This window comes from Melitaea cinxia, chromosome 26 (genome assembly GCF_905220565.1).
Source record: "Melitaea cinxia chromosome 26, ilMelCinx1.1, whole genome shotgun sequence".
Taxonomy (NCBI): domain Eukaryota; kingdom Metazoa; phylum Arthropoda; class Insecta; order Lepidoptera; family Nymphalidae; genus Melitaea; species Melitaea cinxia.
The window spans coordinates 2,824,525-2,842,357 of NC_059419.1; the positions used below are offsets into that span (position 1 = coordinate 2,824,525).

At 34.4% G+C, this 17,833-nt stretch overlaps 2 protein-coding genes across 2 annotated transcripts; both read left to right on the forward strand.

The window, feature by feature from the left end:
* Window positions 1-383: 383 nt before the first annotated feature.
* On the forward strand, window positions 384-5,297 carry LOC123666624 (zinc finger protein 69 homolog). Its single transcript, XM_045600717.1, has 5 exons — window positions 384-1,344; window positions 2,022-2,120; window positions 3,713-3,831; window positions 4,632-4,793; window positions 5,070-5,297. Exons 1-5 carry the CDS (start codon window positions 384-386, stop codon window positions 5,295-5,297), a joined length of 1,569 nt encoding a protein of 522 aa, XP_045456673.1.
* A 3,921-nt stretch (window positions 5,298-9,218) lies between these two features.
* Window positions 9,219-17,000, forward strand: LOC123666626 (vitellogenin-like). Its single transcript, XM_045600719.1, has 7 exons — window positions 9,219-9,264; window positions 10,655-12,878; window positions 12,959-13,172; window positions 13,578-14,580; window positions 14,710-15,594; window positions 15,698-15,875; window positions 16,026-17,000. The coding sequence occupies exons 1-7, from the start codon at window positions 9,234-9,236 to the stop codon at window positions 16,846-16,848; spliced, it is 5,358 nt and encodes a 1,785-aa protein (XP_045456675.1). The 5' UTR covers window positions 9,219-9,233; the 3' UTR covers window positions 16,849-17,000.
* Window positions 17,001-17,833: the final 833 nt, after the last annotated feature.

Genomic DNA, 17,833 nt, shown 5'->3' on the forward strand with positions numbered 1-17,833 from the left:
TTACGGAAAAGATATCAATAGTATATACACAAAAAAAAACTTTATGGAACCAAGACTAGTTTTCACAAACTTATACTTTGGTTTAATACCACCAAAATACAGCCAAACTTAATTCTAATTAATTTATCAAAGACCATAAAAACACTTCCTTAGATACAATATAAGGTGGCGAACTGAACACGTGTTGCCATACATCGTAATAACAATAGTAATTAAATTTATAATTCGCAGATGCGTCGGCCACGCGAGATGTTGCTTGGAGAAAGTTTATTTTTATAATAATAGCAAACCATATGCGGCGACCAGAGTACACACCACATGTCAATTACATCCACCTCTGTAACGGGATTACTGAACTTTATTAGGCGAATGAACTTAAAGCCATGGCTGATTATGATCTCATACCTTGCTATGACGACGACGAACTGTTTCAAGAGAGAAACGATAATGTCACAGACCTACACGCATATTATATGACTCAGTTTAATTTAGAACTAGAAAATGGCAAGGCTAAGCAAAAGAATGATAGTTTTAAATACGGTATCGAAGAAAGCTTCGATTTCGAAGTACTAGATAATTGGAATAATACAGAGAATAATACAACTGGATTCGAGATAATTGACGAAGCTATAGATACTAACATAAACGATCAAAACATTAAAGAGGTTTTATTAGATTTGGATAGCATAGAGTTTGATGACAACAGCTTCAAGTCTGATTCAGGCGATGATAGTAAAAAAAATAATACCAATTATGAAGCGAATAACGAATATATTGACGATGAATCATTGATTGATGAATTGTGTAGAGAGGACGGTGAGTCGAGTCGGCTATCGCCAGATGCATTTAACGATGATTATTTAAAGATAACCAATGAAAATTTATTACCATCGATAGAAACTGCATTTGCGAAACGTTACTGTTATAATAATTCAGAAAATGGTGATGAATATAGCTTACAACAAAATGTACATAATGCGAACTCGACACAAACTATAACTAATAATCAAGTCATAAGCAGCTTAGACCATTACAGTTATCCAAATAACATACTGTATAATTTGGGTACTGAAAATAAATACATTTTACCAGATACACCAACAAGTTGTACGGAATTTAATTTCGATAGAAATATAAGAAAAAATTCTATATGCGATTCGATAGAGAGTGACGTACAAAGCGCTGGGTATTACGATGAAAACTCGGAAAATTTTGATGAGGATGACCTTTTTATAAATCTTGATGATTTTGGTCTAACATTTGAACAAGATAATGAAGGTTTTGATTCAGGAAATAATTCGGTCAGTCAAAATGATAAAAGATCGGATAAAGAAAAAGTACAAGGTATGAAACAAATTTATTTATTTATTTCATTTGGACAAACAGTAGATGCTACATTACAATTTTCACAAAAAAACTATAGGTACTACAATTAAGCTTAAACGCGCAACATTTTAAGTTGTCACAACATGCACAAAAGAGATGTAACACTAGTATTATTAAAATATTATATCTACAAATTGAAATACAGATGAGTGTAATTAAAGATAGATGATGATTAAAAAACAAACATAAATAACAAACACAAAAATCATTTATAAGTAATTAATTCCTCAGCAATCCCAAAACAACTTTGTTGAAGGCAGGTGATTTATCATTAAAAAAATCCATTTTCTCACATTTTCTATTATATTATATCTTCGATATACGGGATATGGCAGAGATACCAAATAACTCACTTTTTATAATTTTATAGTAGCCCTTTTATATAACTTTGAATAGATTTGAAAATGTAGTAGATAATGATTTAAAGAAAAAAAAAAATTAGTCTTGTAAGCTATATACTGTTTACATTCTAATTTCTAAAAATGTATATCACAATATATCATTCTGTGACTTGTTCTAATCATATAAACACGCTCAATCCATCTGCTGAGATTTAAAACACCAAAATTTTCTCCCTTTGAATCGCCGAAGCATTAAGTAAACAATAAATCAAATGATCATTGTTTATGTTTTAGGTGAAAGGGTATGTTTATGGGAGCACTGTTTCGAAAGATATCCGAATCAAAACACGCTAGTGGAGCACATTGAGAGGTCCCACGTTAACACTTACAAAGGTAAGTTAAAATGTTTACATTATTTTGTAAACAGTTCGATCGTGTGTTGTTTGAAATGTAAAAGACTAAAGACAAACTGTAGCTTGAAATATGCTTTTGAAATTCGAATACAATGAATTGTTCAAATTTTCCAGAAGAACTTTTGGTTTTACTATGTATAAATATAAATGAATCACCGAAATGAAAACGCATAAAACTTCCTAACTATACCATATAGGTATCCATACTTATTTTCATTGTCAGGATGTGTCTGAATGAACGGAAAATTGTAAAAGTAATTGATATATTCGGATAGTTTGGTATATAGCTGATTGTGTCATCAGTTAAAAAATAGCGTTGCTTTAAAATCATTAGATCATTCGAAATATGTTTTGGATGATGTTTCAGAAACAATTAATAACTCTGAATCATTTAACACATTCAGGATGCAGTTTAGTGGATGACACAGAGTCTTACTTAGAAAATGTTCTTATAAGGAATTCGTTATTTAGGTGGAATGTTTTTGTTAGCTTAATATGCACATTTTAACATTATTAAGATTTAAAAATATTTATTTTCATATTTACAGTATTGTGTGGCTCTGAGTATTAATCTGCTTTTTAACAGGACCGACCTAATGTTTATTTTATATAACTTGGTCGCTAAACAAGTTAATTTAAATTATCCAAATATATTTAAATAAATAAATAATATAAGGTGTACATAGATACACTATTTATTTTATTTTTAACCGAATTCCAAAAAAGGAGGAGGTTCTCAATTCGATTGTATTTTTTTTTATGTATGTTACTTCAGAACTTTTGACTGGGTGGACCGATATCGACAAAAAAAAATTTAATCGAAAGGTGGTGCGTGTCATTTGGTTCCATTTAAATTTATTTGAGATCTAACAACTGCTTTTTGGGTTATATCTAATAATTGGGTTTTTACTTAACCATTTATTCGTGACCTACATTGTATTATACCGCATAACTTTTTACTGGGTGTACCGATTTTGATGATTTTTAATTTAATCGAAAGCTGATGTTGATCGTGTAGTCATTTTTAATTTCACCGAGATCTGATTACAACGTATACGTATTTACAACGTATTTACTTGACTATTATGTCGTCTACCTACGTTGTATTACTTGTCGATGTAATTGAAGTCGTTTTTTTTTTTCGTATGCGAACAATTACAATTATTCAGCTAAACCATTTATACGTTGCCACCCATATTTGTTACCGTGACTATTGTGACATCTCAAGTCGTAGTATGTGTCATGAATTTGTATACAGTAGCTTATAGACGTCTGTAACACCAGAAGCATCGCAAACGCGTTGTCGACCCTATCCCCAATTCCCCCATGGAGCTCTGGTCACCTTATTCACCAACAGGAATATAACACTGCTTGAAAGCAGTATTATTCAGCTGCGATCTTCTGTAAGGTCGAGGTACTACCCCAGTCTTGCTGCTCCATATTTTGAGCAGGAAATTTGAGCAGTTAAAAACTATTTATGTATACATAGTATATATGTAATAACGGCTATATATTTATTTATTTATTTATATAGATTGTAAACTTTATTTTCTCATAGTCATATTATTCCAGGTGACGAGTTCAGCTGTCTGTGGCGCGACTGCGCGCGAGCACGCCGCCCTTTCAACGCGCGTTACAAGCTCCTAATACACATGCGCGTGCACTCCGGACATAAGCCGAATAGATGCCACGTTAGTCTCTTACTCATTTCGTTTGTTTTTAGATATAAAATTTTGCTAAATACATGACCATAATGGTCGAGGATTGATCGATGATGCATGTTTTGGAAATATATATAGAACAGTACTTTTGTGTTGCAAATTGTCTCTCAAAGTATACAGCGCTAATGAGCATATATCGACTCCACTAATAATTTTAATCTATTGTAAAACAACTCAATTAGTATATTTCAACAAAGCAAAATCCAAAGATATGTTTCATAGCTTGACAAAGACTTTTTTTCCTATTAATGTATGCATTTGTTCATTTGTCCTACTATTTAGATGGGAATTAGCGAAGACACTCGCGCATTTTTCGCTATTTCTTCAAATGACCTAAAACTATTTGTTCACATTTTCATTACCAGTAATAACTACAGCTTAAAATGATTAAGTACTATAACTGCCGTTATTATATTCTATAATTTCAGTCATCGAAAATCGAAATTTGATATTTGCACAGAAATAATAATATTGCAAGCAAATGTTATTAATAAGACATGATATTAATAAAACATTGCCATGTATTTTCAAAATATATTCATCGGTCAAAACCAAATACTATCTAACTCTGTCAAGCTTAAAACTGAGATGAAACAGAGAGCATGAGAGTGAGACAGATCGATAGTTAAAGATGCGTTAGCAATGTGACGTCACGTCGTACGTTCACAGGCTCAACACAATTTGTAAACTCAACTCAATTTGTAACTCAATTTGTAAATGTGGGGCTCGTGCCAGCTTAAATATACTTACCTGTTCTATTTTTGTCCTAGCATCCAGGATGCGGCAAAGCCTTCTCTCGTCTAGAGAACCTCAAGATCCACGTTCGCTCTCACACTGGCGAGCGACCCTATGCGTGTCCAGCACCACACTGCAGGAAAGCCTTCTCCAATTCGTCTGATAGAGCAAAACATCAAAGAACACATTTTAATGCTGTAAGTTTTTTTTGTATGTTTTAATAAGTCGTTTTTAAACACAGTGATATTAGGTTATTAAATAGACATTTATGATAATACCAATATCGATACAATAGGTAAACTTATATCCCTTGAAATTTCTCATAACCATCTCTAGATTTTACCACAATTAAAGATTTCCCTCGCCAGAACTTGAAGTTTCACAGCTAATTAGATTTGAAAATAGTCCGTTCAATTATGACGTTCTAATGAAACTGTTCTATTAAGAAAAACTAACCAAAATCTTTTTTCCAGCGACCATACGCCTGTGGTGCCGCTGGGTGTGGGAAACGGTACACAGATCCGTCATCTCTGAGGAAGCATGTAAAGTCTCACCCTCACGTGACGCAAGTTCGAACCTGCGTCCCTCCCCCCAGACCGGTCCGACGGACGGAACAATTGGTACCGAGCTCACCAGCTAAGTTGACGACATTGAGGTGTATAAGGGATAAGCTAACTGTACCGAGGTTGCAGAAATTGTAGAGACTATTAACTCTTTTAATGTAGATAGAACATTGATCGCATGGAATATTCTTAAATCATAATATAGAGTAGTCTTTACATTCTATAGAAATGGCTATTCTTTGTTAGGTTATTACAACTAAAATCTATACAAATATAAAGGATAAGTTATGAAGTTGCTTATTTGCATGATGATACATCTTCATGATTTATGTAATAGAAGATGCGGAAGTTGCAATTATTGTAGACTTTTGAGTTTAATATTTATTTCGAAATAAGGGATAAAACAGTAAATATTATAATAATGTAGCTAAAAATATGTATTGGTATATTTATATGGGAATATATTTATATTCCTATATTAATATATTTATATAGGAATATATGGTATATATTTCAATATCAGAGACTTCATCATTATTGAAATATCCTTTGAAATAAATTCCTAACAATTATGAGTATTAATTCTTATTTTCATTATTATTTAGGTGTTGTAAGTAATTATAATATTATGTTATAAAACTGTAAATAAAACGAAGCTCAATTTAAGACTGGGTTGAAACTAAAAGCTCAAATAGCTTAATTTTTATTTAAATAATAAAATGAGAGTGTTTGACACGTCTCCGTTATTTAGGTTATGGGACCAATGGCTTAGATTAGGTTTTTTTATAGCAAGTACCAACTGAAAAGTTACTGATAGCATTTATTTTCTAAGTAATACAGAAACTGAGGTATATTTTACTGCTGTATACATTACATATGACTATAAAGTCTATATTGAATATGCAGTGAACAAAGATAGACATTTGTGGAAATCAGTATACAGACATAATTTGTTGTCTCATTGAGATTTTGTAGACCATTGAAAACAAATTTCATAATTTATAGTTCACTGGTGGACATGTAAAATGTGAGAAAAATGAACTATTGATTAAGAGTCTGACTAAACTATCAGTTGGTGGAAAATATATAGGGGGGAAAGCCGGTATTTTGCTTTTTTTTTATTCTAGAAAATAAGTACAATTTTTGTGTCTAACACATAAAAAGACATATAATTATATTTTATTAGCGTAAATAAGTTGTCTTCTTCCAATAACACCTATTTTTGCTCAATTATGTAAGTAAACCTATATGATATAAGTAGGTAAAATAAGTTATTGACAACATTAGAAGTAATATCTATGGTAATTTTTATATATATATTTTTTTTGTTATAATGAAACAACTGTGGGAGGACTCCCGTGATCATGGACAGGCATTTAGAAAACTTATAAACCGCGATAAAATCCGAAAAAGTTGTAACATTATAACGAATGAAATTCGCGTAAACATTAGAAAACAATATGTTTTATTGTATTACGATTATATCAAAAGTCTCTTGAAAGTGGCAACATTTAGAAAAGTTAGAGAATATTTACTTGTTAGGCTGAAGAGTTTGTTGTGTTGTGTGAGGCTATATAGGCTATATCATCATGTTAAGACCAATAGGAGCGGAGCACCAATGAAGAATGTTGTAAAATCTTTCCTTTTGAGAGCTTCCGCTGCGTGCGCTGCGTACACAGTTAGTTTCGACAGAATTGTTCCTATTCCACACGGACGATGTCACAAGCAGAAGCTAGTGATAAATATAATATTTGTAATTATATCAAAAATGATATATATATTATCTATACCCTAATGAGCATCTAAAGCCTTCGATTGTACCTAAACGATTTCTTTTTATTTTTTTTATTAGTTTGATGTTTGGTAGAGAGAACAATATATTTCAATTTTACAAATATTTTTATGCCAATAATGCAATCAATCAATCAGTCAAAAAGTAAAAAGCCAATATTTTAAAAAAATTAGTGATAAGTGGTATTATTTAATAGTAATGACAATTCAGTTAATGTTTTTCAAGTGTTATCATTAGAAATAAAAATAAAATACTTTTATTTCTTAATCGTAGTTAAATTAACAGTAATGTACAAATATTGGATGCTTTCCAAAGAATCTCTTTGTTAGTGTATTTTGTAAGATCATTTCCATGTAAGATCTCTTTTTTGCTCACTAAGTTTTTTTTTTAATAATTACTATAGGACAGCTGCTGTCAAATATTATTGATCAGTTTTAAAATAAAATATTTTTATTATAATTTTCTTTCATCTTATTTTTTCCCACGTTCCTTTGTAACATCTTTTATAGTTCAGTTTAAATCAAAGCTGAACTGAATATTAGATTATGTTTGCCGTGGTCTGAAGGTTTGTGCTTGTGAATTGCGTTTTCGGTTCCCCACACTCCTGTGACGCAAGAGTACATACAAATGCTTTTGTTTTATAATAAAATTAACTAAAATAACATATTACTCGGTAACAAAACACTAAGTCTGTGTTTAATCACCATGCATCCTTTTGCATTTTAAATATTCTCAAAAGCAAAAAAGTACGATTACGAAGTAGCGGTTATATATGCCTACATTAAAAAAAATTAAAGTATATATTACTTAATTTCCTATCCTTAAATTAAAATTTGGTAATAGCCTATTTATTTTCAAGTAAATTTATAATCGAAGAAAAGACAGAAATAAAAATTAAGGTTCATCAGTTCATACCTAGACCATTAAAGCACAACAAAAACTAGAAAATGTAGTAGGATAATAGTGTTTGCTAGCAAACTAAAAACATCGACTTCAATTACATCGACAAGTAATACAACGTAAGTTGACGAAAAAAAATTAACAAGCGCACTAGTCGCCACTACGATTTTCGAAGATTCCTTCGATTTCTCTTAGATGCCATCATCAGATCCTGGTTTTCTTATCATGACACCATCCTTGGGATAGCTTATTTCTAAAAAAAAAAAAAAAAAAAACAGCGAAATCGGTTCATAAGCTACGAAATTATCCGCAAACACACATAAGGAAATATACGGTTGAATTGAGAAACCCCCTCCTTTTTTAAAGTCAGCTAAAATATAGATGCATAAAAGGATTTGTTACAGACATCCGTGTGGGATGTGGACCCAATAGGTCAATGCAATTATTCCACCTACTGTAGGTGACCTACACCTCAATCATAACAATAACATGGATTATATCGGGATACTGTGTGGCTACGGTACTAAAGAATATAGCCACCCCCTCTCTTCCTGTGGGTGTCGTAAGAGGCGAATAAGGGAAAACACAGTTCCACTACCACCTTGGAACTTAAAAAGCCGACCGGTGGCGGGATAACCATCCAACTGCTGGCTTTGAAATACACAGGCCGAAGACGGGCAGCAGCGTCTTCGGTGCGACAAAGCCAGTACTGCGGTCACCAACCCGCCTGCCCAGCGTAGTGACTATGGGCAAACACATGAGTTCACGTTATTTTTGGCGTTAACTTGTGGAGGCCTATATCCAGCAGTGGACTGTATAGGCTGTAATAATGATATCGGGATGGCCTAACCTGATATCACAGCCCTTGAAACCCTTTTCAATAAATATACTCGATAACGTGAAAATACTTTTGAAATTGATCATTTAAATCCAAATGCAGAACATTAAAATATTTATAATACCAATGTATGGTAAGATACTTTTAACACTAATGATTAGTATAAAAATTTAAAACGAATTTACAAAAATTGGTTCAATTTACACGTATTATTCGTTCCAAAAATTTGCGTACTAACTTAAGTAAATTCCGTTGTGTAATGTCTAGTTATATCACTAAACATTAACAAGGCAAACCTAAACGAAAATAGGACGTCAAATAACTTTGACCCCAAAGGATCATATAATTTTGTACGTTATCAAGTAATTGCTAGTCACTAGACTACATTACAAAACTACAATGTTGTTATCTCCTAGCAATCACGGGTCAAAGCTTACACATGTTTAATGGAAAATATATAAGACACAAGACAGCCACGATGTACCAGAAGTGATCTGCTCTGACAGTAGGATACATCTCGGCTGGAATAGGTTTGCTCGTCGACATGAAGATCTTGGTCCTAGCGGCCTTAATTGGTGAGTCTTTATATAATTATAAAGTTTCGGAATTTCTTATTTAAATTGTTGTTAAAATTTTAAATTTGCTTTAGCCTGTAATATCCTACTGTTTTTCTATGAAGAGGAAAGACCAGAGCTTAATCCACCACGCTGCTCTACTGCGGTTTGGCGGATATATTGTCTACTATGAGTAACGATTGTTATCAGGTGGACATGATAATAACCGGTATCGACAGTTTAACTGCTCTCCGATGTACAGCGGGGAGACCCACAGGGGCTGAGTGTAGCGGAAATAAATATTTATATAAACACAAATATCCACTCCGAGTGGGAACCGAACGCGAGCGTCGCTGCTTAGGCGCCGCTGACACTGTACACGCATCATTACACCAGAGGGATCGATAATAAAATTAAATTTTTATATATAAACTAGCGACCCGCTCCGACTTCGCACGAGTATAAAATATATAGCCTATGTCATTCACTGAAAAAATTATTAAAATCAATCCAGTAGTTTTGATCGTTGCTAAATTCAAAGTGCTACAGGGAGAACTGCGGCCTCCGACGCGCAATTTATAGGCACGCTCCCGCCGCCCCGGCCGGCCGGAACCGCCGCAAATGCTACGTCCCGCAATTTTTAAATCCGTAATATCTTCGAAAATGTTAATTTAAATCATATGCTGTAAAGGGCCATATAGATCTGTATTAAATCAGCAATGTATTTAAGGTATTTTATTAGATAAGGATTAATGCTGTATTGGTTAAAATCGCTTCGAAAATTAGCCATTGTCGTAAAAAGTAAATGACAAAAAAAAATTATTGTGGGATATCCATAAGAGATAGACATATACCATAGCTTGTAGTTGTGTGTGTGTTGTGAGTTTTCTGTAGACCTTTTCAATGTGTACAATACTTAGTACATTATTTTGATAAATCTCGTAGGGTTCAGCCTGCGTTTGCAATGTAAGCGGAAAAAATTTAATTATTTACGACATCACATTAGAAACCTCAAAAAAAAACAGTATTTCTCCACTATTTAATGGATGTTATTATACATCCATCCTCTTCAATCACTCTATCTATTAAAAAAACCGAATCAAAATCCGTTGCGTAGTTTTAAAGATTTAAGCATACATAGGGACATAGGACGAAAGAAAACAAAGCGACTTTCTTTTATACTATGTAGTGATTATTGAATAGTACAACAATTACATTACTTAAAAATATATACGAGTATTCTTTGTCTCTCACATTGTACTTCTAAACGTTCTATCAGCATGAAAACGATCTTGATTTTTTATAAAATCAATTAAACCTTAAAAATTAATATTTATTATTATTACTCAGTACTAGCGTAATGTGTACAAAGAAAAAGTACAAAGAAGTTAACCCATGTCTTTTTCATCAGTGGCCGTATCATCGGGCCGGCTCAGCAAACCCAGCGATGCAAACGATGAAACATCTCAATGGCCATGGGAAACCGGAAAAATTTACCGCTACGATGTCGAAACCCACACACTGGCTTATCACGCGGAGGGCGCTAGCACTGGAAACTCTTTCAAAGCCCGATTTATAATTCGTGTGAAAGCTCCTGGTCAGCTTCAGGCTAAATTGGAAATGCCGCAAAATGCTCAAATTCATCAAGAGCTAAAGCACCATGACGTCCATGAAGCAAACCCTGAAGTTGTAAACTATCAACCTGTACCAAATCTTGACAAACCTTTCGAAATTTCTCACGACGGAGGTAGAATTCTCTCAATCGACTTACCAACTTCCGTGTCAGTCGCTGAAGAGAACTTATTAAAAGGCCTTATCAGTTCATTACAAGTAGATTTATCTACCCATCGCAACGTCGATAATTCACACGACACGTACGACAAGGAAAGTCAACAAGGTTTATTCAGGAAGATGGAAACAGACGTCACTGGTGACTGTGAGACTCTTTACACAGCTTCTCCAGCACCTCCCGAATGGAGGCGTGAACTTCCAAACTTCACGGAAGAAGAGGACCCCATGGAAATCACGAAAAGCAAGACTTACGGACATTGCCACCATAGAGTTGGCTACCACTTCGGTGTACCAGCTGGTGCAGAGTGGACTGGTACGGCGCACAAGCCTGATGAGGAACAGTTCATCAAAGAAGCAACAGTATCGAGAATTCTCGTCGGTAAAAACGGCCCCATCTACAAGGCAGAAACGACAAGTACGGTCAATGTGCACCCTCATATGTTCGGAAAAAAGAAGGCAGAAGTACGCAGCAAAGTCAGTTTTCGTTTAATTTCGTACGAGCAGGACTCAGAAACTGCATGGCCTCAACCTGAAGCTAAACGCGAAGTTACAACTCTTCTGTACTCTTTAAATTCAAAACAAAGAGATATCAATGAAGACAGCTCATCGACTTCATCGTCTCACGAATGGACAGAAAAAGTAAGTGACGTTACTAAATACTCTAGAAACCGTCGTTCTGTAAAACCGAAAAATGTCGCGTCTAATAATAAAGTTATAAGGAAGAATCGTAATGACGTATCTGTTTCTTCGAGTTCTAGTGAATCCGCTTCCGTCTATGTTAATGATGAGGTTCCTAAAAGTAATGAGCCTGCTTATGCTGCTTTATATATGAGTCCACAGCCTAACGGTGATAGGAAAGAAAACCCTATGAATGCACAAAAGTTGGTACAAGAAATTGCACAACAATTACAAAATCCCAACAACATGCCTAAAGCAGATACTCTTGCTAAGTTTAACATCCTGGTTCGTGTAATCGCTTCTATGAGCTACGGACAGCTCAGTCAAACGAGTCGCAGCATTGAAATAGCAAAGTCGAGCAACGATAATGTCAAATTGGATATGTGGATGGTCTACAGAGATGCCGTGACGCAAGCGGGTACAACTCCAGCGTTCCGACAAATCAAAACATGGATTGAAAATAGAACAATAGAAGGAGAAGAAGCTGCGCAAGTTATCGCTTCTCTCGTAAGGTCGTTACGCTACCCTACTAAAGAAACTATGTCGCAATTCTTTGAGTTGGCTATGAATCCAGAAGTAAGGAAACAGCCTTACCTTAACAGCACTGCCTTAATTGCCGCAAGCAAGTTCATTAACATGGGCCAAGTAAACAATGACACCACTCACCATTACTACCCTTCGCATATGTACGGTCGTCTGTCACCTAAGCATGACAATTTTGTTGTAGATGACATACTTCCTCGCTTAAGTGCAGAATTAAAGCTCGCCATTGATCAAGAGGACAGCCATAAATCACAAGTATTCATCAAAGCTATTGGAAAGCTTGGTCATCGTGCTATTTTAGACGTTTTTGCCCCATATATTGAAGGAAAAATTAAGGTATCGACTTATCTGAGGACTCGCATTGTTGAAAACTTACGAGTCTTAGCACAGCAACGTGATAGCCACGTAAGAGCTGTTTTATACAGTATCTTAAAAAATACTGCTGAGCCTTATGAAGTACGAGTAGCTGCTATTCATAACATATTTATGACTCATCCTTCGAGTGCAATGATGCAAGCAATGGCCCAAATGACCAATGAAGATCCAAGCAAACAAGTACGGTCTGTCTTGAAGTCAGGAATTAATTCTGCTTCTGAACTGAAACACCCGCGTTTCTATGAACTGTAAGTAGCTGTAATTATTTCGTTAATATTATACCTTCTTTAATAGATGAATTTTAATAAATATTAAAAAAATATTTTAGATCTAAGAAAGCTGCTGCTGTAAAAGATATGTTGACGAAGGAAGATTTCGGTTTGCAAGAGTCCGAAAAGTTATTCATGGAATATCCGAACAGAGATAATGAATATGACATGATAGGTGTTCTTTCACAAATTGGAAGCAAGGACTATTTCCTGGGTAACACGTACGAGTACTCCTGGAAAAACAGAGTCAGAGGCTGGGATGAAGAATATATGGTGAGTAAATTAAAATATCAATATTTAATGTTGCTTTTATTTCTATCAGACAAAGCTTAAAATACAGAACGATACAGAAAAGTTTACTTTGAGTAGATCATTTTCGATATTTACTAAATTGTAAAATAATTGCACATTTGATTCAAATTAGCGTAGTTAACAAACAGAACACACCTATAGACAAATTCAAGAAAAAAAAGCGATTTATTTTATTTTTATTTTTTAATAGAAAATCTTCACACAACTACATTTTATATTTTTAAAGTATTTAATTTTAATAACAGTTGAGATTCGACTTAGCGTAGGAAGCTTTTTACTAAAAACATCATTTCTTGCAAAATAAAAATGACAGAAAATCATCAAAGTACAAAAACTAATAAATATTTTTTTTGTTTTTCTTCTCAGTATTCAGGAACTGCTTCCAACAGACAACAATTGGTCGAATATTTCTTTAACGAAGTTTTTAAAATAACAAATAAACAAGAACATGCTGCTCCCAATGAACCGAATCACAAGTACTCTGCTCAAAAGATATCCGATATTTTAAATATCAAAAATCAGGACAATGAACCCTTGGAAGCGTCAATTTATTTTGATTTGATGAACCAACAACGCTACTTTGCTTTCAATGAACAAGATATTAAAGATTTAGGTGTTCAGTTTGGTGAATGGTTATCAAACTTGCCTAAAACTTCTAATAAGCACTACACCAAAATTCTTAGTGAAAACCAAGTCTCAGTTATGTTCCCATTAGCAGCTGGTGTGCCTTTCATATACAAGTATAAAAAACCAACGCTTGTTCATATTCAAACCAATAATAATGGACAATTTAATGCTATGAAAAATCATGAATATAAACCTGAGATGGTCCTGGATAGTGACATATCGTTCACATTAGCTGTAAATTACGAAGGAAGTGTTGGTTTCCTGGACACTATTTCCAATCAATACCCTAGTGTAGGTGTTGTAGAAAAGTTCCAATTGCATTTACCTATTAAAATGCGTTTGGAGGTTAAGTCAGGAGAGATGAAATTGAGGCTGGCGCCAAGGGAACCAGAGCAAGACAGTACGATTGTACATTACAGCGTGTGGCCGTACTCTGCGAATCAAAAGAAGGACACCTTGGTTACGATTTCACAGGATCCCAACTCTAAAGTTATCATACGACCTCAAAAGGTATTATCAGTGGATTATAAATTTGGTCAGCAAATTGGAGCAATATTCCAACTTCAAGGATACTCTTACGCTAACGACTACAGAAATTTCGGATGGTTCTTCAATTCTAAGAATTACCTTTCCAATTTATATTTCGCACTGAAACAACGAGATATTGCTCAAACTCATTGGAACTTAAGATATCTCGGAAAACAGTCGAAGAGTAAGGCAGTGTCTATTTCAGCTGTTTATGGTAAGCATTTTCATAACAATTTTATTACATTGTAAATTTAGCTTAGTATTTTGGTGTACAGCCATGTACAGTATTGTACGTTTAACTTAGTAATTCTTTAAAGTAAGGAAGTAAAATTATCCATTTCAGATACCTTATACAATCAAAACAATGGTGACAAAGTGCCACCAGTTGTACAACAAGTAGCAGACGTATCACCTAACAGTCCATCACGTCGAGAAGAGCTTGTAAAACGAGTCACTTCTGGAATTAAATTAGCAAAAGCCCAAGTTTTAGACCTTAGCGCTCAATTTGAGTCACCCGAAAAAATTGAGTACGTTGCAACACTAGCAATTGGACAAAGTGAAGTTGATCCCAAGATGCAATTCGAATTGTTTACGGGTAGGAATTCCGATCAAAATGGTCCATACCAAGCTAATGCTTTCGGGGTAATCAATAAGCCTGCGTCAATATCTCAAATGAACTTCGTGGAAGCCCTAAATAATAATTTGAAATGGGACTTTGAAATCGACTATGCAAACAACCAAAAAGAAAATGTTAATATCAAAGGTACAGCTGAAAGAACCGAGAAATATGCTGACGACCTTCAAAACCATGCTTTGGGTAAAGAATGCAAACAGGAAATGATGAAGGGGAACAACTATCAGCACAATTGCCATAGGGCTATTATAATGGCTCATGCTCCCGATAACTACAAAGTTTCCGTTACCTACAAGGATATCACTCCAATGACTAAAAACTTTTACTACCAGTTGTACAAATTTATCGAAGGTCTCACTATATGGCAATCAGAAATAAGTACCCAGAAAGTTAACAGCGAAGGAAAAATTGATTTAAATGTAAATGCTTCATTCTTAACAAATACTTTGTGCTTGGCCCTTCAAACTCGGCTCGGTGAAATGCGACTACGAAACGTTCCCATTCCAAAAGCTACTGCTCCCTTTGTAGCTATTTATTGGCCGTACACGTCTTATGAACGTGTACTTAATCACTTCAGCCGACACCAGTTCCAACGTAAGTATTACTATTATATACATTAGAACGTCACCTACTTAAAAATATGTACTTAACAAAAACATAAAAACAATTAACTAATTCCAATAAATTATAATTTCAGCTTACTGCAGCGTTGACGGTAGCAAAGTGAGGACATTCAGTGACCGTAGCTACGAGTACACATTATCTCGATCTTGGCATGTAGTGTTATACGACAATCGACCAGAAAGAAACGAAAACTTGGCTGTATTAGCGAGGAGACTTGATGACAATACCCGAGAGATGTACATCTCTTTCAGGTACTGTATTGATATCATCCATGCACTAATAAAATTTGCTTGACAATTAAGTTTACTAGTAACTTAAAAGAAAGCTATCTAACGTATATAACTATATATAACAATATTCATTTAAGTTGTAATTATTATTATTTGTTTCTATTCCAATAGATCCCACACCGGCAAAGATTTAGAGTTACAAGTGCAACCAGCACCCCAAACTCAAAAGAGTTACGTAGTCCAGGTAAAGACCAACGCTAAGAAGGTTTCAGAGGGAGACAAAACGATGTACTGGGATGACATCGAGGAGCTGCCAATGCTCGAGTACCACACCGAAGATAATGGCGTTTTAATCATTAAAATCCGCGAAAATCAGCTTCGAGTCATGTACGATGGTTCAAGACTAGTTTTCATCACAAACTGGAATCGTAATAACAACAGAGGTATCTGCGGGTACATGAGTGGAGAGCCTCGTGATGATTATTTATCACCAAACGGCTTACTCGACAAACCTGAATTGTACGCTGCCTCTTATATTTTGATTGACGCTGACAGTGATTCCAAAGAAAAAGAGTTAAATGATCAAGCTAAAAAAATGGCTTATCAGCCAAAGAAAACATATACAGTTGTTTTACGATCCAATGAAGATTGGCAGAACAACATGCGTCTGACATCTAACGAGGAGTTGGCTTCTCAAACAGTTTACAGATCAAGAAATTATCAAAAGAGTAAAAAGCCTTGTGAGGTGAAGCCCCAAGTCCAGTATTTCGAGAACCATGATGAGATCTGTATTACAACGGAACCCTTGCCTGCTTGCCAGATGCAATGCACTGGCAGTGATTACAGTGTCCATGCAGCTCAAGTAGTATGTCGGCCAAAGCTTGACACCCAGTTCCGTTCATACAGGGACCAAATTCTTCAAGGCAAAAATCCGAGAGTCATTGGAGTTCCCCGCATTGTTGAATACGGTGTACCCGCGTCTTGCAAAGCGTAAATGATATTTTAAATGTGATTATAACTCCTCATTCGACTAATGGCTTCGCAATGGACAACGAATATATTCACATATTTACATCAATTTGGCTTTATCTTATATATGTATAGAAATTTCATCTATTGTTTGTAGTATATGTATAATTTTATGTATTTACTATTAATAATTTATTATAGTATTATTATAATATTAGAGTAGAAATAAGAAGCATTATTAAAAATGACAAAAAAAAAAATGTAAACGAAATGATTAAATATACGTAAATAATAATTAAACGTATGGGTTTTTTTTCTTTTAATTTTATTACAACAATAACATTTACATCTTTTCTTAAATTTTTAAGTGTGTGTTTGTAGGTTACGCAAATGAAAAACTGTTATGAAGACTGCGGCAATGTTAACGCAAACTCACAACTGTTTTAGCAAGTACTTATTTTGAAAAGTCGTCAGTAAATAAATAAACTAGAGCTCATTGAAAATCTTTGTATCTGGATTGTGCTTCGTATTAGCTTTATTAATAAGTTTGCACAAACTTAAAATTGTTATTAATTCGCTTTTATAAAAATACTCATATTTCTTATTTCTTCAGTAGCGTAATAATGAGGGAGTCAGAACCCCATCTCAAAAAGGACGTGAAAATGATAAACTCAAAATTGTAAGACAGTTACACCACCTTTGACTACTATTTTGTTTTGTCTGCAATAAGTTGTTTTAGCTAGTAAATGAGAAAGTTGTTAAAAATATGGTATAGTCGATACTTTACCCAATAGGATATTCTCCTGTGTCGGGGGTCCGGAAACACACACAATACACAAGTAGAAACACCCAGAACACGACCAGCATCTATATGGCCAATAAAAATTGTTTGTCATATGCGGGGATCGACCCCGGGACCGCAAGCTAAAAGGGCCAGTGCTGTGATCGCTGTACCAACGCATTGTCACACATGTATGTTAATTGAACATGACCACTATCTTCTTCCAAAT

What these genes read in the sequence shown, in the direction of transcription:
- LOC123666626 (XM_045600719.1), top strand. Translation starts at nt 9,234, where the DNA reads ATGAAGATCTTGGTCCTAGCGGCCTTAATTG. An exon ending in CACCCGCGTTTCTATGAACT is followed by an intron (nt 12,879 to 12,958) that starts GTAAGTAGCTGT and finishes AAAATATTTTAG; the next exon opens with ATCTAAGAAAGCTGCTGCTG. An exon ending in CAGCCGACACCAGTTCCAAC is followed by an intron (nt 15,595 to 15,697) that starts GTAAGTATTACT and finishes TTATAATTTCAG; the next exon opens with CTTACTGCAGCGTTGACGGT.
- LOC123666624 (XM_045600717.1), top strand. Translation starts at nt 384, where the DNA reads ATGGCTGATTATGATCTCATACCTTGCTATGACGACGACGAACTGTTT. An exon ending in ATAAGCCGAATAGATGCCAC is followed by an intron (nt 3,832 to 4,631) that starts GTTAGTCTCTTA and finishes TTTTTGTCCTAG; the next exon opens with CATCCAGGATGCGGCAAAGC. An exon ending in AAAGAACACATTTTAATGCT is followed by an intron (nt 4,794 to 5,069) that starts GTAAGTTTTTTT and finishes TCTTTTTTCCAG; the next exon opens with CGACCATACGCCTGTGGTGC.